At 37.3% G+C, this 26,087-nt stretch overlaps 1 protein-coding gene across 3 annotated transcripts in view; it reads left to right on the top strand.

Moving 5' to 3' along the window:
• The window catches only part of PIK3R1 (phosphoinositide-3-kinase regulatory subunit 1), a 56,548-nt gene that overhangs the window by 19,982 nt on the left and 10,479 nt on the right, over nucleotides 1–26,087 (top strand). Inside the window, exons 1-6 of one of the 3 annotated variants that reach the window (XM_042875253.1) lie at nucleotides 6,903–7,196; nucleotides 11,260–11,352; nucleotides 12,946–13,020; nucleotides 15,864–15,995; nucleotides 16,893–17,094; nucleotides 17,293–17,372. In XM_042875253.1, the coding sequence (XP_042731187.1) occupies nucleotides 7,052–7,196; nucleotides 11,260–11,352; nucleotides 12,946–13,020; nucleotides 15,864–15,995; nucleotides 16,893–17,094; nucleotides 17,293–17,372 (727 nt within the window). In that variant the 5' untranslated portion in view covers nucleotides 6,903–7,051. Of the gene's footprint in view, nucleotides 1–6,902; nucleotides 7,197–11,259; nucleotides 11,353–12,945; nucleotides 13,021–15,863; nucleotides 15,996–16,892; nucleotides 17,095–17,292; nucleotides 17,373–22,935; nucleotides 23,216–26,087 lie in introns of those variants that run through there. The other 2 variants (XM_042875252.1, XM_042875254.1) reach the window with 2 other exon arrangements.

The following is a 26,087-nucleotide window of genomic DNA, read 5'->3' as shown; positions in this document are numbered from 1 at the left end:
ATTACATTTCATCTAGATCCTTTTTTTTTTTCTTTTTTTCTTTTTTTAAGGAGGAAAAAATACTTGATTTGAAATATGTTAGTTTCCAGAAGTAAAAGAATTCCTTTTGATGCTGGATTACTGTTACAATTGTTTGTTTTGTTTTTTTGGGTTTTTTTTTTTTTGGTTTTTTTTTTTTTTTTCCCCTGGGTGACAGCTATGCGCTCATTATTTTTAACTTTGTGTACTTATAAATGTTTCCCATAATTCCCAAAAGATGAAGGAACTGTTTTGGCTTTTATCTGTCAGCAGCTTCTGCCAGTGCTTTTATGTAAATCTTCCAGATCTAAACAACTTGACTTCTCAAGCACAGTAATACATATTATCTTTTCCTTGCCATAATGAAGAGCTTATTCTTTCCCTATAGCCAGCTTTCCAGCAGATAGTTTGAGAGTGTTCTGTATCCCCACCACCTTAGTTTCGCCACAGCAAAAAAAAAAAAAAAAAAAAAGTAGCAAAATAAAATATTGTTTCAAAGCAAAAAACATACTGTCCTGAAGTTCAATGTATTCTGATTTCTGTGTGAAAATAAAATTAAATGATGCTTCTCAGACAGAATCATCATTACAAACCAGTGACAGCCTTGCATAAGAAAAAATAATGACGGTATTAAAAAAAAGAAAGTAGGAAAGAGTAAGGAACAGGGATCTGGTAAAGATGGGGCAGGTTGTTTTGGAGAGAATTCCAGCTTCTTCACTGAATGTCCATCCAGCAGCTGTATTTCTGTTACAAGGAAAAGATGCTGCAGGAGTACTGATATTAACCATCACTCTGATTATGTGAAAAGGCAACTGAGGTAGTATCTTGGTAAGTTTGTACTCAGAAGAAATTAGGGCAACATTTTTTAGGTGAAGAGGGTGAAATGTCTGAAAATAAGGGAACTTGGCATTATCCCTGAAGCTTTCCACATGGAGGTCTTTGATGTAGTCTTACCATTACATGCTCCACAGTCTTGCCCATAAGAGGTCGAGGGTGGTGCTGGCTGGACAGCGAATTTTCAGTTGCTTCTTGAGATGAACCTCAGCATTCCTTCCCTTAAAAGGTAGGAGCTGTCTCTTGTGATGACAGGAACAGACAAGTACCTATTTGCTTTTCCACTTGCTATGAAGAGCTAGAGAGCAAGGTGTGGAACTAAGTGCTCTTGCATGATGTTGAATGTGAAATAATGGAGGACTCGGTTTTGAAGAGAGAAGTGAACAGGAGAAAAGGAGCTGTCTAGGAGACCATATGTCTGTATATAATCTAGTTAAAGCTCAAGATAGTAAATACCTCAGTTATTCAACTGGGATCTATGCCTTGAGTGCACTGGACGCTGCATGTTCAAACAAGCAGAATATGTTCATGGGAAAAATGCTGAATCTTGATGTGGAAAGAACTGGAATTTCACATGAAACCTTGCTTCGTAGTTGTCTTAAGTTTTGAGCTCTTGACATTGTGATATTTATGCTTCTTTCATATAGTTTTGTTTCTGCTTGTGTGGTATAAAAGACAGAAAACAGGGAGTACTCTTGTGGAGTGACTATAGTGAATTACTGTGTTAATCTGTGAACTTATATATTGTCTATTTAAAATAAAGCACCCTTTTACTACAGTCTGACCTTTTTTAAATTGAGAATGCGTAAGTTACTAGAATATTATGGCTTTATATCTTTGTAGATATAAAAAGATATAAAAGATATATAAAGTTTGTAGAAGGTCAGTAGAGCAGCTGATATGAGTTCTCAGAGGTTTCTTAGTTAAGACCAGTAAGGTAGGCAGAATGATCACAAGTTTGTTCATGTTTTGATAAGGGCTTCCAAGCACTACCAGTATAGTACAATAATATACCAGTTTTGCAATGTGGGTGCTTATTAGCAATGATAAACCTGAAAGTTGTATGAAGAAAACCTATTAAGTAGTTTCCAGATGCAGATGTCAGTGGAACATGCTATCTCCCCTCACACCTGTGCTGTCCACAGTACACCTGACTATTCAGTGCATTATTTTTTCCTTCTTGATGTTGTGTACGGTTTCATATGAAATCATTGCCGTGAGCTGGAATGCTAGGTTTTTCACTGCCAGTTACAATGTATGATGAGAATTTGGCAGAACTACTCAAATTCTTCTGGAGCTCAGCTGTTTTTCAGCTATGGAGCTATGGAGCTACTGTCCTGAAGGAAGAAGGAATGTACATAACCTTCCTTTGACAATAAAGACGGTGTTTGGAACTTTGCTGGATCTGAATTCTTGGCTGTCCTTGTACCTCCCTCTCCTTGCTGTCCCCTCCATGATCTTACCCTGCCTTGTGGGGGTGCAGTAAGTGAGTACTCTGTTCTCTCTAACTGCAGACTGCTGGCCTGGAGCCTGAAGATACCCACAGGATGCAAACTGTGTGTGTTGTCTCTTTAAAATGTTTTCTCTGTTTTCAGAATCATGCTGTGCCTCTCTCACGCTGGCAGTAAGGAAGGCCCAGTGTGTGTCCACAGCTCCCACACTGCTCAACCTTGGCTTCCTGGCTTATGGTGTGCTCTGTGCTTAGAAGCAGGAAGGCAGCTTATTTTACTGCATTCTTATTTACTTCATGTATTACTGTTTCTGTTTATCTGACAACACTTTAAAAGGCAGTTTAATAAACAGGTACTTCTCCCATCTTGTCCTCCAGCTCCTAGTGGGTTTGCTTTTGCAAAGCAGTCCAACGTTATGTGTGGCATTACAGTGCAGTGTTGTGCATGCAAGGAGATACTGCACTTAGTATATTTTTCATAAGCTGTGCAGTTTCTCTTCAGCATAGGGCTACTTGCTTCTCTAATTTTGCTAATACAAATTGAAAATAGTTGTCGCCATTTCAAGTCTTGAATTCAGTTTGAAAAGAAGTACTGCGAAAGCTCACCAGTAGAGGGAAGCAAAGTATTGTCTTATAGAACAGTGTTAACTACTGGTTTTTTAAAAATTATCTGTGCTTCAGTTGAAGCCAACAAAAAACATCTGTTGCCTTATTTATAGCTCCTATTTCTAAGAAGTATATTCTGTGGCAGATGAGAAAAGTCCTTGACAGCTCATAATTCATAAAGTTACTGAGGTTTAATGTGATAGAATATTATGTACAGAATTCCTGCCCAGTACAAGCAGTATCACTTCCCTTTCAGCAGATGATAGAAATAGAGCTTTATGAAACATTAAATTAATGGGTGTGAAACATGATTAGCAGTCAGTGCTAGATGTATAAACTGTTGTGAAGGAGTATTCTGTACTGCTGTTACTTGGTGGTTTTATATGTTCCATTTATTTATGCAGCTGAACCAGTCAGATATAGCTTTTTTTTCTTTCCTTTCTTTCTGAGCTTTCATTTTGTTTTATCTTGTATGAATTTTTTCAATTGTCAGGGCAGTGAGTGTTTATTTTCTTGTGTCAGAGAAGGGTAAGGAAACCTCAGATTTCTCTTGGGAGAACAGCTAAAGTACAAATTTTTATGTCAAATCAAAGTTTTGTGCTGTTTAGTTCTGCCATCTACTGTTTACAGATAACTTTATTGTGCTCATCTGGAAGCGCCTTCGGCTATTTCCTCTTTGTTCGAATAGTTTCCCCTGTTCTCCTTACCCCTGAGAATGGCTTGACATTACAAGAAAGGGATGAGGAGAGAAATTTATTCTTCCAGCTCCCCAAACTTCTTGCATAAACAGCATGCACATGGTATTTTTATGAGTCGGATCATTGCTTGTATGTACGTGTAGGTGATAAACATAGAAGGTATCAAAGTATGTGACTTGTCTAGGTTAATGCACTGATTTAAACTATTGACTGTGTATTTTTCCAGATATTTTGTTTGAAGTGAAGTAACATTCAGTTTTTATTCCAGCGTTTGTAGATTCAGTGGGTTGAATTATAAGTGGCCTGATCGCGATATTCATACATTTGTCTTCCTGGAGAAATGACTGCCTCATTCTGTTAAGTGCTAAGTATTTTGTAACAAATTACACCCATTTTTCTGCAAGAATTGGTTTGAAATGTTCTTTTTCAGGCTTGTAAATGGTGTTTTCAGTACTTGCCTCACATACACGATTCTGGAGATGCTGGGTTTGTGTTTTGATCAGTGTATTGGGATTGGCTGAAGTTCAGAGTCATGTTCAGAGTCATGTTCCACCTTTTGGAATAAAACCCTTCCAAAAAATCTGGTCCCTATATGTTAGTCATGTAGGACCACAGAGGAAATAGGAATGTTTTTAAAAGTGATTTAAAGTCCAGAAGCATATTAATGAGTATTGTTTCTCCATAAGAGTTTATTGTTATCGAGATGCCCAGAAAATATGTTCTGCTTTTTTAGGTATTTCTTCTTTGCAGATGAAAGAAAAAGAGGACTGACTGCAGATATGATAAACTATTTTTCTAGTACCAATCTGTATTTTTTGCAGTGGCTAAAATGTTCAGTATACCATTAGCAGAGAACATCTGAATTAAGTTGTCCCTCCATTTCTGGCACATAATGAATGCTTGCTGACTAGTGGAAGAACAAAGCTGGGCAGGCAACATCTTTTAGAAGAATTTTCTGACAAGGTTTTTGAATCAGTATTTTTATTACTTTTCCTAGTTGTACTCCAGTCATGTAAGGTCAACAGCATATACTTTCTCCATTTGCTTTCATAGCTGTATGATCATTTTTACAGTAATAAATCTTGACTCGCAGACATTTTTCTGTCTGTGTAAAAATTGGGCTTCTTGTGAGCCTGTGCGCTAATAGTTCTACTGGGTCAGAACTTTTCTTTTTCTAGTGCTTGGGTAGTCTTCATCTCTCTGTGTTTCTCCTGGGTCAAGTCTCCTCTAGCAGTGTTGGCTTCTGTGATATTCTGAGTCCACAGAGTCTGCGTGGTTGATGGCATCTGATAAAAATAAAAGACAAGTAATAGTAGGCAGGCTTACTAAGCTACTCATAATGACATGCAAAATTCACCGAAGCCTAAAACTTTATTTTATGTTTTCCTCTGAATATTGTTATTTTTAAAAAATGTATCTAATTAAAGTACTGGAAGAGACGGCTGAGCACTCCTGCCATTTTCAGTTATGTGTTCAGCACCTACAGGAATTTAATTGTAGTCAAACTTGAATTATCCCAGTTCACATGGAGCATGAAGAGAGGTCTTCTCCTCTTCCAACAGTTGCAGCTGAATTTACTGACTATTACAGTGCTTGATCTGTGACACACGGTGACATAAAATTCCTGGTCTTCACTCTCACTTTTGTTCATCTTTCTTCACCAAAGAACTTTTTGCTAGTAGCAGATAGACAGTTCAAAATACTATATCTGCTTGCTTTCTTGATAAATGTCAAAATTATAGGTACCAAATCCAGATTAGTCATCAAATCTCAGAGTGAATTTCTCTGTGGTATTTGTAATTTGTAATGCCAGACTTGTCTTTTCCTGTCTTGGTTGAACCCAAAGCTCAGATCCATATGAAAACTTTCTCTGTAGCATCTAGATTGGTAATTTTTTTTTTTTTTCTCATACATGTTCTACCAAAAATTTCTGCAGAGGTGGCTGTTTCCTAAGACTATAACCAAACATACAGAGACTGTGAAATGCCCCTGTGCTAATCATTAGGTGTTCTGTATCCCTGAGTTTCATTTCATTCCCTTCTGGAATCTTCCCACGGGAAGCAATGTCTGTACTTCCTGTGCTGTTGAAGGCAAGTGCTGAGGAAGGGGTAGAGAACACTGTGGCCTTGTGTTGGACATCTGTGTGGAGCATCGAGCTTCCCCATCAGCCTTTCAGAGGCACCTCCTGGTGCTGCCCAGGATTACAGGATCTTCATGGTTGTTTCCCAGAATAACAGCTTTTCAGTGAAGAAAGTAAGCTCGTACCTACTCCAAAGCTTTCAGTAGTGAATATGGGTACTGACTGTCCTCATCTTGCTGTATGTTATGCCATAGACAGTGCTGCGAGAAAAGGGATTTCATGTTTTTGATAAGCCATTTTTTCCTTGTTTGCTAATTGATCTCACTGAAGGACATGGTCACCACTTGCTTCATGATGGCCGTTATTTCTGCATTTCTTATTCTATGCTAATTATGCAGTTCTTTTTATTTCAGTTCATTTCAGTGCTGGTCAAAGCATTCATGTTTGGATGAATCTGTGATTTGCAAACATGGATAAGTGAAAATCTTATGAATGTATACTTTAGTTTGTTAGTGGAAACAGTTGCACACGTATAAGCTGGTTATGATTATCTGAAGACCTGTGCTTGGAAATGTTAGAATTTTATGTACAGCTGTGTTGTCATCAAAAGCAATGTGTACAAACAGCTTTAAATGTCATCTCTTGAAAAATAACATACATGGAGTAATTGAGTCAGCACTAAGTTCAAATGTGTTAGTATATAGTTCCTGTAAAATATCCAGAAATTGAACTCCAGCTCTTTTTCATGGTATTATATAGTTACATTTTAAGCTATCATTTCTATGGTGTTTGTGCTGTTGTAGTTTAAGCCATGTATATTTTTAAAATGTATTCATTTTCATTTTTCTTTCAGCAGTAATGAAGGATTTGGCTCAGAAACTTCTGAAGCCAAATTCCAGCTTTAAATTTCCACTTGCCATTGCCAGGTACTAATGTTAAAATATCTCTTTTTACTGAGAACCCTTCCAAAAGGTGCAGCTGTGGGCTGGTTTCATCTTGCACTTTGTAGCTGTGTTGGCAACCCTTGAACGTTAGGTATGTTCCCATCTCCCACACATTGCGATAGCCTTAATGCTGTTAAAGCCTGTCTGTATCAGGGAGAGTGTAGAGTTCACAGATTGGAGAGAATCCTGGCTTGTGGTTCCTCTCATTGGTTCTCACTGTGGCAAGGTAAAAATAGAGCAAGTGGAAAATCCAGCTTTTATCATGTGTCATCAGAAGCTTCCTTACTATCTGGAGACATACTACTGGACTTGTGACTAGAAGGAAGACGTAAAAAGTGTATGACAGCTTTTCAGAACCTTCATGTTTTGAAGAAAAAAAAAAAAAGTAGTTGATTACAGGATTTGAGGAGGAACAAAGATAATGATTGCTTTAAGTGAAAAACTGATACTGGATTGTAGTAAAGGGATCTACAAAGTTGCTCAGATTCTTAAGAGTGGATTTGGTTCTCCACGCCTCTGCGCTGTGCTACAGCATGCATCAAAACAGAAGATACTTTTGAAATCAGGTACTGAATGCAGGTTGCATGTTGGATTTATTTCCTTGCTTTTTACTAGAAGTGACTTATGTGAAAAATTTCTTTTCCAGCTGTAAATCTTCAAATATGCTGTATTTTCTTCATCTAGTCTACTTGAAGAGTATCTTGTATTCTGACTACAAGATTCAAATGGCTTTTACAAAACAAGTATAGTTTTCTTTACTTTAATCTCTGCTATTTCCTGTTGACATTTCGAAAATGGAGGACATTTCCCAAATTTCACTGTATTTTATGTAGACGTTGTAAATTGGCTTCAATTTTACAAATTCTAGGTCTTTTTTTTTTTTTTTTTTTTGTTTTCTTGTCAGATGTGTGTGTTGTGAGATCTTCCAACTTGAACATCATTTTCAATTTTCTGCATAAGTTGTAAAGTTCAAAGTACAAGTCAGTGTGATGCAGTAACTTAGTTATAGGGGCAATGACAGTAATGAGTGGGAAATCCTAGAGTAGGTAGATTAGGTAGTGTTCATTCATTAATTGCCTACATGCTTACAAAGTGAAAGTTTATTCATTGCTGTTGAGCATTGTAACTGTATCTTTAGATGCATTGTTCTGACATTACCATGCTGATGGTGCCTAGATTGAGGTTGGTTTGTGTGTATGTGTTTGTGTCCTTTTGCTACTGAGCTTTTACTTGTCAGCTTAGTATTACGGGGAGGTGAATATCCTGGATTTTTAGTAAAATATGTAAATATTTTATGTTTCATTTATTTATGGAATAGATTCTCTTTATTTTAAAGGCTCTGTTGATGTCTAAAATTTCAGCAACATCCCCGATTGATAAAAATTTCCAGTTTTGGAGAAATTGAATGGGGTATAGGAAAGAAGAAATCAGAAATCTTGATTTCTATTTTAAAATTTTACTGCTACTTCAATATTTTGATAGATGTGTATTTTAGGGTGGCAATAGGAAATTCTTAATTTTAACCAATGTTTTTGCTCAATATTCATGTCATTGTACACAAAAAGTAGATTTTACTTAAATATGAAGGTAAATGTTTCCGGAAGCTTTCCATTGTCATCTAAGAATATTATTTAAGAATACTGTGCAATAGAGGGATTCAGTAGCAGATGATATAGATGAGAAGAGAGGCACTCTACGATCTGTATTCGCACCATTCTTTATATCCTGTGGAGACAGATGTGCAGTATTGTGTGGCGTCTTTCTTCGCTCTGCAGTGATTTCCTCCCATGAAGTCTTCACCTGGGATTAGATTCTCCTTCTGGTTTACTTCAGTGATTAAACTTCATTTATCAGGCATAGCCCACACCTCATGTTAAAAAAAAAAAAAACACCTTAAATCTATGGCAAATCGAATTATCTTTCTAAATACATCTTGCTTATAGCTACTTGCGGACTATCCCTTGCCATCTTTTCAAGGCATGTTTTGCTACATGTGAGAAAGCATAATTCTCTCTGCTGCCTGAAAGGAAGGGCAGCAGCTGAATATGCAGGACAGACCGTCCTTGAGCTGCTATGCTGTCGCTGAAAGGTTTCAAGTGTCTGTCAGACTGACTTCCACTCAGTGCAAGTGGCTCTTTCTCCTTATTTTACTCTTATTTCTTTTTGCAGTTTCAATTTAGCTTGAAACACTGTCTCTAGCTGGAATTATGAGATGTGCATTTTTGTTCAGAGATGATGCAATTTCTTTGCAGTTACTTAAGAAGTAGAGTACTTACTGTAGCTGGCTACCTAGGGGAGCAGAAAGTTAAGTAAAAGTATGTAAACTGTTCTTAAATCCTATTCTTGCTTTGCTGCCATGTAGGGATGTATTTTATGCCCTTAGCATTCTGCAGTGTATTAATACGTGTCATACTTCAAATATTTTCTTAGAATACCCTTTGATATGATTCTGATCTGATCTTTCAGTATTATTTCAGTAGATTTGCCCTTACTTATCTTATAATAAGATAGATTCATAGTTTGGGGTTGAAAAGAATTCTGTGATCTGATCAAATGATCTTTCAGTATTACAGTATGCCTAAGGAGATGCTGCTTGGACTGCATAGTCTTGCATTTGAGACCAGCTTGTGTTTGATGAAGAAGATAAGATGCTAAGCTAAAGGAAGGCACCTGAAAGTGGTTTGAAGATGTGAAGAGATGTATACATCATCTCCTTCCCTGAGTAGCTTGTTCTATATTAATTACTGCATTTGGAGGTCTAATGGTCAGCTACTTCTTGATCAGCTACACTAACATGTCCTTTATTTTTGTGTAGGTTTTAATTGTGAAGTTATACTAACTCAGCTATCTGATGGAGCTCGAGAGTTTATGTCAACTCATTTGCATGTTTAAAATAACTATATCATCATAAAGAAGGAAGTAGTGTGGTTTTTAACAGAACCTATTCTCTACAAGGTATGCAGACAATCCTTAGCTACGCTGCTGCCTTTTAATGTTTTATCATAGGAATCCAGTATCAACTTTTCCTTAAGATTGTTAGTGTAACTAGCGTGTAGTCATCAGTCGTTTTGCTTGTCTTTTCAGGCTACAAGCAGAGCAGAAGAACTCCTTTGATCCTTAGGGTCTGCTCATTTTCCATGAGTGATTGAAAAGTAACATCAGCAGGCCAGGGATCTCCCTAGGCAACCCTTTTGAGTCTCTTGAATTCTCATTTTCTGGGCCTTCTAAGTTAAAAATTTTATGATTAACAGATGTTTTCTCGTGTCCTTCTCAGTTATGAATGGACTGGAAAGTAATTCATGATTGTTATTCAGGCATTCTGCTGTATGTTGTAAGGGCCACCTTCTACTATAAATTTGTAAATAATTCATTATCTTTCATTCTTCTCTTTAGTTCTCTTCACTTCCAAAGTTCTTCAGTAATTTCTGTCTTTTTCACTTGCAATTTGTTCACATTTTTAGAAAGATATGTAATTACTCAGTGAAAAAATTGTCTGCTATTTCAGTTCTATTAGTTTAATTTTTGCATATTTGAAAGATATTAACTTAAAACAATATTTATATTTTGCTGTCATTTCTTTTTTCCCTTCTTAGTTATCATAATAGTTCTACTGAATCATGTGCACGCATGCAAATGGATATGTGCATGTATACATTTCAGAAGTGCACCATTTGTTCTGATGAATTTAATTGAGCAGAGATCAGCACTGTTTAGGCAACTGACAAATTTTACCTCAATGGTTAAGCTCTGTTTATCAGCCAGAAGCCATCAAAGTATGCCGGATGTTTCTGGCAGCTGTTTAATAATAACTTTATGTAAATGTTCTTGTGTTCTAGGAATTCGAAAAGATTTCTTTAAAACTTTTTAAATTATTCTTTTGTCAAAAACAGTGCATTGAGAGATTGATCATCTCTCACACTACAGTGTTAGAACATTCGTTTATATAGTATGTTCTCTCAGCAAAGAAACCATTGCATGAAGTCTGTATGGAGATGTTATGCAGGGTTATTTGGATCTGCAAAGTGTTCCTTCCTGATTAGCTCACCATTCATCCTTAACCAATAATTGTAGAAAAGAAAATCATTGCTTCAAAAATACCTACACTGTTGACACTGCTAGGCTTGAAGAATATCTTCGCATCTCTGTATCTATATAATTGAGCGTTTTTTGTGAATATGAGCCTGTTTATACTGCTGTTCCCACCTTTTTTACCTAGTGGATCCTCAGCTCCCATATGGTGATGTGTTTCTCCCTCACCTGGTATACAGTGGATGTAAATATTTTAGGAATATTTTTTTCTTTCCTGTCTTGCATTGTGTTTCTGTCTTCCCATAGGTGTCAGACTTCTACTGTATTTTTCCTTCCTGTGTTAAATGAAAGGTGATTTTAGGATTGATGGAATTTTCTGGAAGAAAATGCTCTAAAAGTACAATCCTCAAAATTTTTTACAGCTTTCTGATAAGTTTTGGAGCATTTTTACTTAAGCCTGACAAGTGAGATGTTTGCACAGCCTTTTACAGCTGATAAGATGAACTGTTTACTACTTAAAAATGAACTGGTTTCATTTTATGTCATGATTTTCATAACTGTAGTGTAGCTTGGCTTATTTTTATTTTTCTTCTTTTACAGCTTTTTCACTTCCGGATCTTACAGAGCAGTTTTCACCTCCTGATGTTGCTCCACCAATCCTCATCAAGATAATAGAGACAATTGAAAAGAAAGGTAGGCTGAGGAGTTATCCACCACTTTTTATTTCTTGTGTGAGCCAAGGCTGCAGAATTAAATCCAGAATTGACATCTCCCTGTCCTAGAGCTGCTAAGGCATCACATTATCCAACTCAGATGAAAGTAGTCTCGTTTAAGGTTTGTTGCGTTGGTTTCTGCTGAGAGGCTATTCAGACCTGAGCAAAGATAGAAGAAGAAGGGATTAGATTTATCTTTTTTTTTTTTTTTTTTCCTAACCCTCTAAAGTCCTAAGTCCTGATTGTGGAAGAAGCATCATGACATTTCATTGGATACAGGGCCAAATAAGTAATTTTTTTCTCCAAATCAGAAAAAAAAACACAAAAAAAACCCAACACAACTGAATATGAAAAGGTTAGAACTTCAGGAGGCAGATCTTTATTACTGCTGTGTTCTGAGACAGTCAGTGATAATTTTTATGGTTTTTTTGCTCTCCAACTCTTTTTGTGTTGCATCTCTCTGTCCCTTAGAGGCTTTCACCTTTATGTCTTTGTCTTCTACTTCTTTTGCCCCCTCAGTCTTTTCCTGGCTTCTCTATGTTACTTCCTTCATAGTACTGGTGTGATTAGGAGTAGTGTTGCTCCTCCAGTGGCCTTCGAAGTGAGGAGATACGTGGCATTCTTACCAATACAGATTGCTGTCCCTGTGAATATGGGTTCTCACATAGTGCTGTGACACTGGAAGACTGTAGTATTTTACTGAATGAGGAAGAGTTTGCTAATATCAGTGAGAAGGGCCAGTGTTCAGCAACAGTTAGCATAACCAAGAAGGTTCCAGGAAGCACCAGTGACAATATTAGATTGCTGGCGTTCTGCATCCTTGGGTATTGTCTCATTTCTTGTGTCATCTGTATTTTCCCTGAATTAGCAAAATTGTAAACAGAATCTTTCATGTGCAAGCATTGCATTGATATTCTTTAGTCAAGTGCATTCTGAGGCGTACTACATGATGCATATGTCCTCTCTTGTGGTAGTGATGTGACACACCCTGTTTACACACTGAGGTTTTGTGCTCTACAGATTGTCAGTGGTAACCCAAGACTTGCCTGTTCCTTAGAAGAGACTGTATGTCTCTGTTAACTGTGTAGAGTACCAGGGGTGAGCTTGCTTGTGACTTAGAAGTCTCAGTTAAGTCTATTTAGGCTTAACAGTAGTTAAGGTGTGTCAGAATTTCTGTCCTTTCCCATTCCTGAGGTAGTATACCTCAGGCTTCTTACTTATTAAATAGGCCAGGTAAAGGAAGATGTGTCTCCAGCGTTGCTCCTGCGGGTTGTTCTCTTTGCTGTGTCTGTTGCCAAATCCTGAGCTTCTGTGTTCATCACGAGCGCTGCACTGAGTGAGGGGGTCTGCTGGGATCTCGGATCTTCTATGGCTAGTTCTATTTGCAGAACTTAGTTTGTGTACAAAGAAGTATATTACAGCCTTAAAAATCAATTGTATTTTGTAGGAGGATAGTGATGGTAGAATGTTGCTAATTTATTCTATATATACTTATTTGAAGAATACAAAAGTATGTTGTTACACGGCAGCAGTCACTGGAATATTAATACATCCCATCAATTTTGTTTTGAAGGTCTGGAGTGCTCAACTTTATATGTGACACAAAGCTCAAGCAGCTCAGCAGAATTAAGACAAATTCTTGAATGTGGTAAGTACAGCTGTCTTCCCTGAAGAACTAGGTGGATTTTAGGGTCACACTGATCCTGTTTTCTTTGCTCCCCTGCTCAGCTTACGTATAACTTGATTCTGAATAATATAATAAGTCAAATATAAATAAGAAAGATTTGTAAAGTTTACGCTTAATATGGAAAAGTTGGGTTTTTGTTTTTGTTTTGTTTTGTTTTTTACTCTTGCAGGTTATCTTTTTATTCACTGCATCAGTTCCTCTTCCATAAATAATATTTTAGTCATTTGCTGGCCACCTGCTTGTTTAAGGGCTAAAAGTTCAGCTGCATGGGGGAAAAAAATAAAAAGAAAAGGGAGGTTTTGTGTTTGGTTTTCTTCTTTTTGAAGCAAGGGAAAGATGCATCATTCCTGTAGCGCTGCACTACTGGTTAATATTTTGTAAACAAAAGGCCAATTGTTTACATACAGTTCTGTACGTACATTTGTGGCAGGAGAAACAATAGCTGAACATTCCCTGTCTGGTATGGAGATGATGATGGAAGGGAAAGCAAATGATTTGAGCCAGTGTTGCTGCAAAAGTTTGGGTTCTCAGGCTTTGGGCATTGAAGATGCAGTTACACTGCTAATGCCACATACACATTCAACTTCTCTGACATGTGCTTCCTTCTCTTTTGGTATTATGGTTTTTATACCTTATGCCAGAATGTATAGGTGTGGCAACACTTAACTGCACTATGAGAGATGAGGAAGTATTGTAGCAGCAGTGCTTCACTATGCTTTTGCAACCTGGTGTGCAGTGTGAGCTTGCTTTTTGCATGAAGAGGCACAAAAATACAAGAGGTAGAAAATGAAACTGGTTACATGCCATGGTGCCAAATGAACTAATTAAGCAACTCATACTTCTCTCTTCATTTTTAGTAATTTCAAGTATTAGCAAAATAAACAAAAAAATTATGCTTTGAGTTGACTGTTCTTTCAAATCAAAAGAGCATCTTCTCCTTTGTTGAAACTGGTGGGAGAGAAGAGGTACATGCATGAAAGCAGAGAGAGAATATACACATGTGGTACTAACAGCCTAAGCCTTATTTTTAGCATCATAATTATATTTCAGTCCGCATAAATCCGCATTTTTACAGCATAATATGAGTGCAGATCTTAATTTATTGAAATCCCATGTTAGGTCTTTAAACTGGTGTGTACTTTTATGAAAGATTTGTTTATCTCCTAAGATCTTGTGGTTTACATTTATTCTTATTTAAAATGTAATCAGGTTTGAGGAAAGGAAATCGGGACTTTACTTGCTAGTAACGTAGTAACGGAGTTTCTTACTCTGTTCTCTTCAAGATATTACTAGGGTCTTCCAGGACAGGTCCAGTGTGGTGGATGTCCAGATGCATGGATACAGAGATTGGATCTTTGCTGCCTACTGTCTTGATTTAACAGTGTGCAAGTCAGCTTTATTCACCAAGCTGTGAAGAGCATTAATGTGCTGTTCTGCTTATGGCTAAAGTACTCTGCATTTTAATTTGGATAACTGCCCGTTAGTTTCAACACAGTGTTATTTAGCTCCAAAATCAAAGCTGTCTTGCAGCTGGCCAGCTCATTAGACAGAATAGTTAAGGTCTGTTTATAACTACACTCAAAAAGCTGCAGAGTAGCTCAAGTTAACTCTTACTCACACATTCATGTGTAGGAATGGGTCAACACTGAGAGAATCAGGACTTAAATTATGAAATAAACATTCTGGGAGCAACGGAACTGTTGAAAACTATTAGGAATTTGTAGTTGGTTAGGTTTCTCGGTGCTTAGTTGCTTTTGTAGAATGCATAGCCACACTGCAAGTTTTCTCATTATTTTCTCGAAAGGATTCTTTGGGATTAAACTCTGCTGCAGGCTTTCCTTTGGGGAAAACAGGAGGAAGGAGAAAGAGCACTGGGTGTCTCACTAAACTGTTTTGACTTTTTTCACAGAATGTGTAGGCACACCATATAGCTGAGTTCTCTACCTCACAGTACAATCTGTTTCAAGCTGGCTAAGTATTTTCTAGAGTTGTTTTAGAGGAGACTTGACTAGCCTAAAAAGTTGTTCAGCATTGGTATCTCTAGATTCTTGTCCCAGATGTGTCTTTCTGTAAACTTTTGGGACTATACTGCACCAGACTTTTATGTTTTAAGAGGAAAATCAAACTTGCTTGCACTATTTCTGTTTTCCTATTTTTAATTTTGCTGCTGATATCCCTTGCTCCAGCACTAAGAAGTACTGGTACTCTCAGACCTTAGTTTGAGTCATAACAATACTGGAAGGATACCAGGTTTTACAAGATAAATCCCAACTGCTAGACAAAACACTCAGCACCTAGTTCTGCACATGTGTATTTGTTTCCACTTACTCACATAAATATTTACAGGCATGGAGCCCTGAGTTGTTAATTAGTCATAATAGCACTAGCTGTCAGCAAAGAGCCTGCATTTGGGTAAAGCCTTGATTAATACTTACTTCTTAAACAAAATATTTGTAGGTAAAACAGAGATCTGTTAAAAATATTCTGATATTCCATAACATTACCAACATAAAGCAAATCATTATCATGAGTTCAGCCTAGCACTGTGTATGACTGAAAGCCACACAGCAGTGGAAGTTATTGGTTTCATCAGATGTGAAAGGCCTGGGCACAGTGTTGAGCACTATATATTCAAGTCTTAACGATGTGTTTTGATGTTTTAGATTGATTATTTCTTTTGAGTTGTTAATTATAAACCAGATATTAATTAGCAGTTCTGGCTTGTTTTGAGAGGGTAATATCCTAAGTCTGCATTTTTCTTCTAATTGCTAATGTCTTAGAACTATGCTGTTCTTTCCTTCCAGATGCCTCTTCATTGGATTTAGAAACTTTTGATGTACACACTTTATCAGATGCTCTCAAGAGGTATCTCCTAGATCTGCCAAATCCCATAATTCCAGCAACTGTTTACAGTGATGTAATTTCTGTTGCTCAAGGTAGGAATACCAGATTATTTCAAATGTCAGAAAAAAAGCTTTTTTTTTTTAGGATTTTGAGTTCTAGTGATCCGGTACATAACCCAGAGAACAAGGAAGATGCTGCACAACCTGGCAGTTACCTCAGAAAAAAAAATTGACACCTTTACTGTTTTTGATGGGAGCTGTTTCAGTTCAGATCTAGTTCTGCATTATTTACTTATGTGTTTAGGTAAGCATGATAGAAAAAAAGAATATATGGGATAATGTAATTCTTTGCATTTTAGTTGGTAGAAGGACTATAGAAAAACGGGGGAAAAATCAAGGACTTATCTGTGTGCAGAAAGCTAATTTTTAACTTTTTATCAGTGCTGACAAAGTAAACGTATTAGAGGTCGTGGTGTTCTGCAGTATGTTGGGAGTTAAAGATTATGAAGTGACAAATACATGCATGTAAGATTCACCACCTATAGTGCTGATTTCAAACAAACAGCGTACATGCTTTCAGCTCATCAGCGAAGTATTCTGTTGTATTTCTCAGGACAGGATATTGTTACTGGTAACCTTCAAAGTTAGAACAGCACCTGTGGGGCTTATCTAGTGCATCTCAGAATTACCCAATCATGTGTGACGCTAAACACAAGACAGACTTCTACCAGTACGCTCTGAACACATTGTGGTTTTTACCAAAATGCATATCTGTTTCCATTTGACTTCTGAATACTTGTTCTTTACTTTTCCCCAAGCATTTCACTTCTTTTCCAAAGAAGAAACAAATCTTACAGCACTAAGGAAGGACTGAATTTTTATTATTCTTCTGCAAAATCGATGCTTCCAAAGGAGGGAGATAACTTCTACATTTTATTTGCTGAATATTCCCATGCTGATATCAAGATCCTTTTATCTGTTTACTTGTAGATGTGCAGAGCTCAGAAGAATACGCACAGTTGCTGAAGAAACTCATTAGATCTCCAAATATACCTCACCAATACTGGTTTACGCTCCAGTATTTGCTCAAACATTTCCTCAGACTTTGTCAAGCCTCCAGCAAAAATCTCTTGAATGCACGGTCTCTAGCCGAAATTTTCAGCCCTCTCCTTTTTAAATACCAGATAGCAAGGTACGTAGGACATCTTAATTATATTCGGTACCATAACTTGGGTTAACTGTATACAAAAGTAATTGTAATGAATTAATTTTGTGACCTGACTTCCAGCGGGGAGAGTATTCTGGTAATTTTTTCCAATTCTTTTGAATAATACTAGGGTAAAACGTTTGTATTTTTCCTGTTTCTTATTGTCTAATCCATCTCCTACAGCTCTGATAATACTGAACACCACATAAAGATTCTAGAGACTTTAATTACAAGTGAATGGAATGAGAGACAGCCTGTACCAGGTAAAAGTTATTCTAATTTTAAAAGCTATATAGTGTCATTTTTTAATAGTAAAATTCAACTTAAGGACAATAAACGTTTGTTGCTTTTCTTTCTTTTCAAACAGTGTAAAATGCGTAGTTACAGAACTAAGTTGTTTATATTTTTCATAGTGATGTGTAACATCTGTTTTTATAAGGAATTATCTTTTTCATTAAATCAGCCTAATATCCATAGTTTCTACAGTCTTATGATTTTTATTCCTTTTTCATTAAAGAGAGAACATTAATTTTGTAATTTTAAGACGTGTAAACCAATAAAATATGTTTCAGACAGTGGAGGTGGGAGGAGTAAGTTCTGGAGATTTTATTTAATTGTCTTAAAACTTTCTTAGCAATAGCTCAGAGATCATCTGAAGAAGTCAAGGTTTTCCCTTTTATTTGTTTATGTTATACATATTTTTTTTTTAATCCAGAGACTTAAAAGATTCATTTATCAGTAAACTGCAGAAAATATTAAAAACACATTCAAGAAAATTAGTTTATAATTGTTTTGGTGCTGTGAGTTAGCATCTAATTTAGTCAATAAACTAAAAAACCTTTTCATTTAAGCAGAGATTCCTCTTTTAAAATCAAATACTTGGTAGAAGCATGGCAGAGTTGCATACTATGTACAAAGAAATTATGAAGGTAGGGACACTGTATGTGTGAGACTGAAGTAATTCCTTTTACAGCTTATTAACAAAGAGTATCCGAGCAAAGGATAGGGTCACGGTGAACAGAACATTAGGCATGATATAGCTCTCCCACCTCTATTCACAGTACAAGGTAGAGTTCATGACAATTGGATTTGTAGGGCTGCTTCAAATTTCGAAGAGCTGGAGCACATCAGCAGAAAAAGAGCAGCAGAAACCTACCCTATTTCTAGTATTACACTTACGCACATTCTGTAATCCCCTCCATCAATAAATGATTAATTTTAAAAATGTCTAAAGCAAAGGTTTTTGTACCTACTGCTTTGATTGGAAGGTTCTTCCAACCTTGCCAGCTGTATTAATTTGAAACATTTTCCTAACAGCTAGTGTAAATGTATTTTCAGGTAATTTGTAGTTCCTTGTATTTTATTTTTTTTTCCTCAAAATAGGTTAGCAGGCATTTCCAGAACCACTCCGCATTTCTGTTCCTAATGTTTCATTAAAACCAGGAGAGTTCAAACTTTTAATGACTGCTTGCATTTCTTTATTAAAAATCTGCGAATAACTTATTTTTCTTTGCCACACATTTAAAGTATTAAGAAGGAAAATGCATTATTGAATCGTCTGTGCTTGACAGAGTTTGATAATAGCAGTTTTTGAAGTTGTGTTTGCAGATACTTTAGGATATGTAGGTTTATGTGGCTTGAGACAATCATGTGTGAGACAGTCAAGTACTGTTTCTTAAGTTGGTGAGAGTTACTGAGGTTGCACTGCAGAGATCACTTAGTTGCATATAGTCCCCAGTTGCTTTATGTGAGGAACATATAAAAGTGAAAGGTGTCAGTGTTAGAACTACTAATGATGAAACAGTCATCCTGAGAGTAACATTAGAGCACTTGAAGAAATATGGCTGTATTCATCAGATTTAGAGTTTGGCACTATGTTAATAATTAAGCATTAGTCATTAAAAACAAATACTTGTTTTTAATATTGCTTTGGGGTTAATTAATATTTTGTTATCAGTTGTTTATTTTGAGGGTCCTTCTGCGATTTCTTCATAGGACAAAAATAGACCTCCTTCTCTTTGTGTGTGACAGTTTATCCTGACCAATGGAATATTTTCAGTAGCATATTTGCACATCTATTAATATGCTGAAAAGAGGTACAAATTTTCAAACTTCACAGTCTGTGGTTAGCTTCTCTGCTCTTAGGCATGTAAAGCATTTGAATAAGTCTGAAAGTTGAATCTTTACTGAATGCTAAATGAGTCTCCAGGATTAGGACACAAGTCTGTGCTCAGCACCAAAATTGTTTGGTGACCTGATTGTTTGCAGTGCTGTGTTTTTTTTGTTCTCACAGAACTCTATAAGATGCATTTTTCCAAATTGTGAACTTCAATTCACTGCAATGAATTGTGGCTTGAATTTCCATAAAAATGTTTAGAGACATTGCAATAAAGGAAGATCTTTAGCAAAGAGAATTTATTTGTCACATAAGCGTGACAAATCTTACTTGTTGAAAGTAGTGTAATGACAATTAAGCAATTACAAGTAAGCCAGTGCTGCCCATTGTTGTTTTTTTTTTTTTTTCCTCAGGCTGAATGGTTAGCATTCTCCTTTATTTCTTCTTTCTATTATTCTAAAGCATGGATGAAAACATTCCATCTAAAATGAATTGCACATGAAGTTCTAGTTGTATCTTAGGCAGTGAATAGATAATGAAAATCTTGGCCTAGAGATGATTGATTGGAGTAGGGAGGAGACCTTCACAGAACTGTTGGTCTTTTTCATACCACTTCACCCACCAGTTGTGGTTCTAGCTTCAGCCCATTAGAAAGCACACTAATTGGAATGCTACTGTATATTGGGCATCCTATACAAAAGTGTTGCCAGCACAGCGTACCACAAAAACAGGCGTTACTGCTAGGCCATTATTGGATTATTATTATTATTATTCATCAAACAATAACTGTGGTCTGAATTTCTTTTTCCCCTGTAACTGCAGCAGACTCTGTGTTTTTCTGTTGTTATTGTTACAGTAACATTTAGCCCTCTGCAAAGTTAAAACAGTGAACCTAGAATACTTCTTATGCCTATGTTTGTAGTGTATGAAGACACAGAAGTGTTGCTGACATGACGAGCAACCCTTTGTTTGACAAAGGGCAATGGGAGATTAGGAGTAGGTTTGGGGGGAGAACATGGAGCAGTCAGGGTCCTTCTGAAGTGGAATAGTGTAGAGTGGCTTTGGTTGTGTGAGAGGAAGGTGTATCCTAGGGCAGGGAAGTGAAGGGGAAGGAGGAAGAGGTGGAGAGAAAGAAGCATGGAAAGTCAGTGGTGGCATTGTGGGCAGGAGCTGGGAGGAGCTGCTGCGTGGCAGCCACCTTGAGTCCACCTGTCCCCTTTTACTGTTGTAAAATAAGCGTGGAGAAGTGGGTTTTACTATTTGTGAGACCATAGTTAAGAATTGAAATAATGACTTACATCTAACTGCTGGAGATTCAGTGAGAATCCTGACAGTATCACCACGGTGCAGGCACTTTGCTTTTAGCTGTACAAAAGATCAGCAAGATTAGCAGACGGTAATCAATGCAGGGGAGGTTATAGATACTCTTCCTTTTTTTTTTTTTTTTTTATGGAAGTCTGTCTCAAAGCTACCCTGAACTATGCTGGTCAGGTTCAGTTCAATTCTGTCTGTAGGGTCTGAGGCCACAATGAGGAATGTATGAATCCTGTCCCTTGTCTGGACTTCTCATCCATCATGTCACAGGTTTTGCTGGGCTGTCGGCCACATGATTTGGTGTGTGAGCAGGGGCAGTACATCCCCTGGGAGGGCTTTGTACCTGCTGCTGTGCATTGGCTTCTCACCCAGCAGAGGGCTCCCCTTCTAAGCTAATGGAAGTCAGGCTTCATAACCGATGTAGCAAAGAGCAAAATGCGTTGATAACGTCAGCCCTAGCATTGCTGATTTCTTGCATTAGATTTTGACAGTAGGACATACTTTATATTTCTCAATACCAAGTTGAGTGTATTTGGTAAAACTGAAAAATGTGGCATTGTAAGAATTATTTACAGATTAATGTGTGTTAATTTATACTCATACGTAAGTGTATGCAAACCTGTCAGGCTTTTCTGCTTTATGCATCATTTTACAGAAACAAATTGGTTATTGATATTGATAGGTGAGCTTTGTGCTTAAGAGTGCAAAAAGAAGTATGCTATTGCTTTCTGAAAATGCACATCTACTGAGCACCGCTCAGTGTTTTGAAATTTGAATTTGAATAAAAGAAGGTTCAGTTGTGTGAAAATGCTGGAGTGTGCATGCAAGAATTTATTTTTTTGAAAATGTGTGTGGTTCCTTCCGCAGTATGATTTTAGACATTGATTTTTGCACAAGGCAGAGGAATAAAAAAAAAAAAAGCCTGGATTTAGGAACAGTCTTATCTTTCATCTATACCTCTATACCCACGGTTTTTAAAATGATAATTAAGTGAACCAACTTTGGATTGTTCTATCTTCTTTGAAAATATGCATCTGTATCTTGGCCCTATAAAACGAAAAGTGTTACCAAGCTCTTTTGTAATTTTTAGCAATAAATAGGAGGCAAATCAGTTACCAGTAGGAGCTACACTATTCTTGTGCTGTGGCTGTGCAATGCCATGCTTTAAGAAATACTGGTTACTGTCTTAATTTGCAGTAGCCTTTCCTTTTATGATGGCACTGCTTTAAATTATATGTATAACATAATTGTTCAAGTAGGCAAAGGCTAGAATTTGAAAAGTTGAGTGATTTTTATAGGTGAAGTTGATCTGTGAATTGTAAAACATTAAAATTGTACTGAAGATAACAGTATAATGAAGTATAAGCGAATTTTGGTAGATACAGTATTTTGTAGCATAAAGGGATTTGGATAGGGGGAGTATTTGTGGGTTGACAATTTCAGTGCTATTTGACTGCCAGAAAGACTGCAAGCACATCTCACAGTACCCTGCTACCAGAAACTCTCAATTGTTTCCAAAAAGTGGGAGGAAAATACTCATCCCCTTCCTCCTTTCTCTGAATTGAACCCGGTGGTCTGCTGTTTCTCCTCTCACTTTGGATTTACTTCTTTATAAAGGTATAGCTCGCAAAGAAGTTAACTGTCATGCACAAAACAGAACGGGCTCTTCAATTGCTGCTCCATTCATTAAGAGGACAGATCTCCACCAAACAGTAAGGCAAGGGGGATAGATTTGACCCTCTCTGGGCAGTCCCTTTTCCCACCTGCCTGCATGAAGTGAGTAACCCTGACATGCTGGCAAACATAGATAGAGAGGTGTTTCCTCTGCTTTTTCCACTTTACAAGAGCTGGGTAAAATGCCTCTCAGCTTCATTTTGAGGGTTTTCATGCAACACCTGTATTTGTGATCCAGAGCAGGAGGTGATGCTGTGGTTGCAAGCAGGCTATTTAGCTTGCACAGGGCTGACCTGTGAAATGCAGCTCTTTTCAAGGAAGATTTTGATTCTGTTTTATTTTTCTGCAGAAAGCCACTTCCTGTAGTTAGTTTGTTCTTAGTGTGTCTCTTCAATACTGCACTCAGCAGCAGGTTGCAGAGCCTATTTAGGGCCTCTTACAATGGTCTTCTCGCTTACTTAGCTAAAATGAGAAAGTTAGCCCTGCATTGACCACTTGTTGGCTGATGACAACTTTTACTTTGAATTTGGCTCCCCTCCCCCACCTTAAATCCCTGGCTCAGCAAATATTTGAACCTGCCCAAGTTAATCATGAAACTGAGATCTTTATCTCTGAGAGACATGCAAGCTACTGAGGGTGGTGGTTTCTTTTTTTTTTTTTTTTTTTTTTTAAACAGTACTAAAGTCAGGTTCACTTTTTAATGATGAATCAGAGTAAGAGGATACCTTCTGTAGAGCACAGTGCTGTAAACAGTTGAGAAGAAGGCTGGGATTTTCTCATTGCATATTGCAGAGATTTTGGTGGAACAGTGGTTGGAAAGCAGAGTCTTCTTTTTCCGAATTATTGTCTGCTTCAGAGCAGTTCCCTCAAAGAAGTTTTTTGTTTTGCTTTTTTTTTTTTTTAATGAAGATTTTTATAAGAGGAAGCCAATTTTTCAGGTTGTTGGATTGTCTTTTCAGACTGTGTAACAAGGGCAAGCATTTGCAATGCGTAATTTACAAAGTAAGTGATTCGGAATTTCTTTCTGTTTTCTTCATCACTTTATGGAACTATTTTACTGTATCTGATTACCAAGTAGGGATTTAATAGTCTTAAAATATGGGAGTGAAGGTCAGCTACCTGTGGGTTACGCAGGGAAACGCCTGTGTGCCTCCTGTCTTTCCCTGCCCGCGAGTGAGCCTGCCTTCGGCTGAGCAGCAACCGCTTGTGCAGCACAGCAGACTCAATTCAGCCAGAGCTGAATCCGGGGAGAAGTAATTTCTCCTGAAAAGCTTCATTCAACAGAACAAAAAACATTGCTGATCCCACATTTGACCTGAGTGCAGCCTTGTAGTCTTTGCAGGATCTCTTTGTAACTTAATTTAAATAATTACCTTGGCAGCTCAATGTTTAGGTAGCAGGTGGGCAAACGTCGGAGCGCGGTGTCAGGACTTGTGCATGAGATGAGTTTAAGTATCCTGTTTCACTTTGAAAATGGAAGGAATCTGTGTAGCATGTCTACCTAAGCAGGGAGGGGAGTCTGCTTCACAATGAATGTAAGCTCCTTAACATATAATGCAGAGCAACATGCATTTTTTTTAACTGTTGGTACTCCAGACATATTCTGATGTGTTAACTCTTGTATGAAGGCGGTGAGCTGGTGAGGGGAGCAGAAGGAGGGGAGATCTGTGTGAAATGCTTGGAAAAACTAGAAATTGTCTTAATTTTTTACTGAGTATTTGTGAGATAGAGCACGTTTCAGCTGCAGCAGGATTCCTTATGATGAGGCACAGATAGTTGCTACAGTTACCCTTTGTTGTGGTTATTTTTGGTATCTGATTTTCTGCTGCCGTAGAGGATAGTGAGGATGAAGCACTTGGATTGCTTTCCACAGCACTCTGCTCTGGAATCAATAGCCTGTTCTGTGCATGTTTCCCAAAGAGGTCTGACAGAGTGGCAGTCCATGATGGGCGGTTAGAAAGAATATTTCTGAGCACCAGGAGTACACGGGAGATGTAAAGTCAAGTTTGGATGAAGATGCTGACAAGGACTCTTGTTAACTTGGTATTTCAGTGAGAACAGGGTGAAGAAACAATGTGAAAAGGTAAACTAAATCCTGCTGTATCCTGACAGACTGGCGTTCTATATTCAGCAAAATCATTTTTCAAGATCTTAACTCAGTTTTTTTTTTACTTTATTCCACAGTGTTGGAGAGCCTGGTGAATGTAAGGTTACAATATTTGATGTTTAGGTTTCGAGATGAGTTAGTCCAGATCAGCTGGAATTGTATTTTATTATAAAGTGATGCTGGGGGGAGGCATCTATTGCAGTGTGTCCCCTTTATATAGTAATTCTGGGAGCATCAGATCTGTGTGCCCATTAAAATACAGAAATCTGTACAGTTTGAAAATGTATTTCATATATATATATATATTTCATTATGTGGATACGTACGTGCTTAAGTACATGTGTGTGTAATGGGCACATAACGGATACTGACACACACAAACACGCATGCAGAGTCATGCTCTTATTCCCTTCCATATCTTAACATGTACAGAAACCCTCCAAAGCCTTTTCAGCGATAAACTCCAGGCATCTGAGTAGGAAAATGAATCTAAGAAGTGACCTACCTATCCATAAAGGGAGCCGTGCTGTGTGTGAGCGTGCATGTGTTGTGTGCGTGTGGTGTGTGAGAGCTACGTGCTGCAGCATATCAGCCTTTTGTCATCCTGCCTGCCTTGGACTGTACCATGCTGCAAAGTCAGGAAAATGAAATGGAAACAAGGGTGTGTGAGAAGAGCCCGCTCTGTCTTTTTGCTTGTAATAAATACCAGGTTTATATTGCGGTTCTGCTAAATGCAGGTTCCTTCTGAAACTGAAATTGTTCGAAGATTAACGTAGAACAAAATGATGAAACAGGAGTGGTCTGGTGACATTATTTTGACATGATTGGCTGAGGATTATGATGTAATAGGTTACAGTGCAGCCCCTTATAGGTTTTAAAATGAATTCCAAGACACCATTACAAAGAGAGCCTGACTCTTTCCTTGTATCTGAGCTTACTCAGTGAAACTCATACAAATGTACAATACTGTTTGGAATATGGAAGAACTGGATATAGAATATCCTAAGACAGATATAAACTGTGGCACAGACTTGATGTTTTACATAGAAATGGATCCACCAGGTAAAACTGCAGTCTTATTATGGAAGACTTAATTCTTTTTTATCTCTATGATAGATGCTGAAAAATTCTTAGTGGATATGTAAGATTTATTTACATTGTCAGTGCTACAAATAGTTTTTCCTTTTTTTCCTTAGTAAGAATTGTATTTCAGTGCTTGTTTATAGTAACTAGTATCATAACGTGTAGAATTACCTGCCTGCTTACTTAATTGATTTTTTTTCTGAATTAACCTGTTTCTGCTTTGATTATTTTTTTGTCTGTTTTGAAGAATTTCATTTCTTTTGTAATTATTTTTTGCTATATTTGTTTAACGCTGTGGCTAAAAGGAGATGCTGTAATAACACTTCTATTTTCTGAAGCAGTGATTACAGACTGTTGGTTTGGATCGTTTTAGAAAGAACTGATTTTTAAAGTCTAACAATATTAATTGAATGCTTGATATCACATCATCTTCTCGTATCATATAAAAATACTGTGCTCTCTTTATTTTCATTGCATCATCTTTTGTAGCCAGTATAATATACATACAGGGATGTTCATAAGGAGTGTTGTACTTACTAAGAAACTAAAAGAGCTGGGATGATTTTTTATTCCTGACCCCCATATAGTCCCCCTTGCTAGTAAGTCAGGAGTTCTGCAGTGTCTTCCTCTGGCAGCCACTGGTATACGTATACATCTTTGACATTGAGGAAAGGGGCTGTGGTT

The sequence above is a fragment of the Lagopus leucura genome, unplaced genomic scaffold (assembly GCF_019238085.1).
Source record: "Lagopus leucura isolate 7727_CA_CO unplaced genomic scaffold, USGS_WTPT01 Super-Scaffold_100014, whole genome shotgun sequence".
Lineage (NCBI taxonomy): Eukaryota > Metazoa > Chordata > Aves > Galliformes > Phasianidae > Lagopus > Lagopus leucura.
This window is presented reverse-complemented; position numbering and strand designations above follow the sequence as displayed.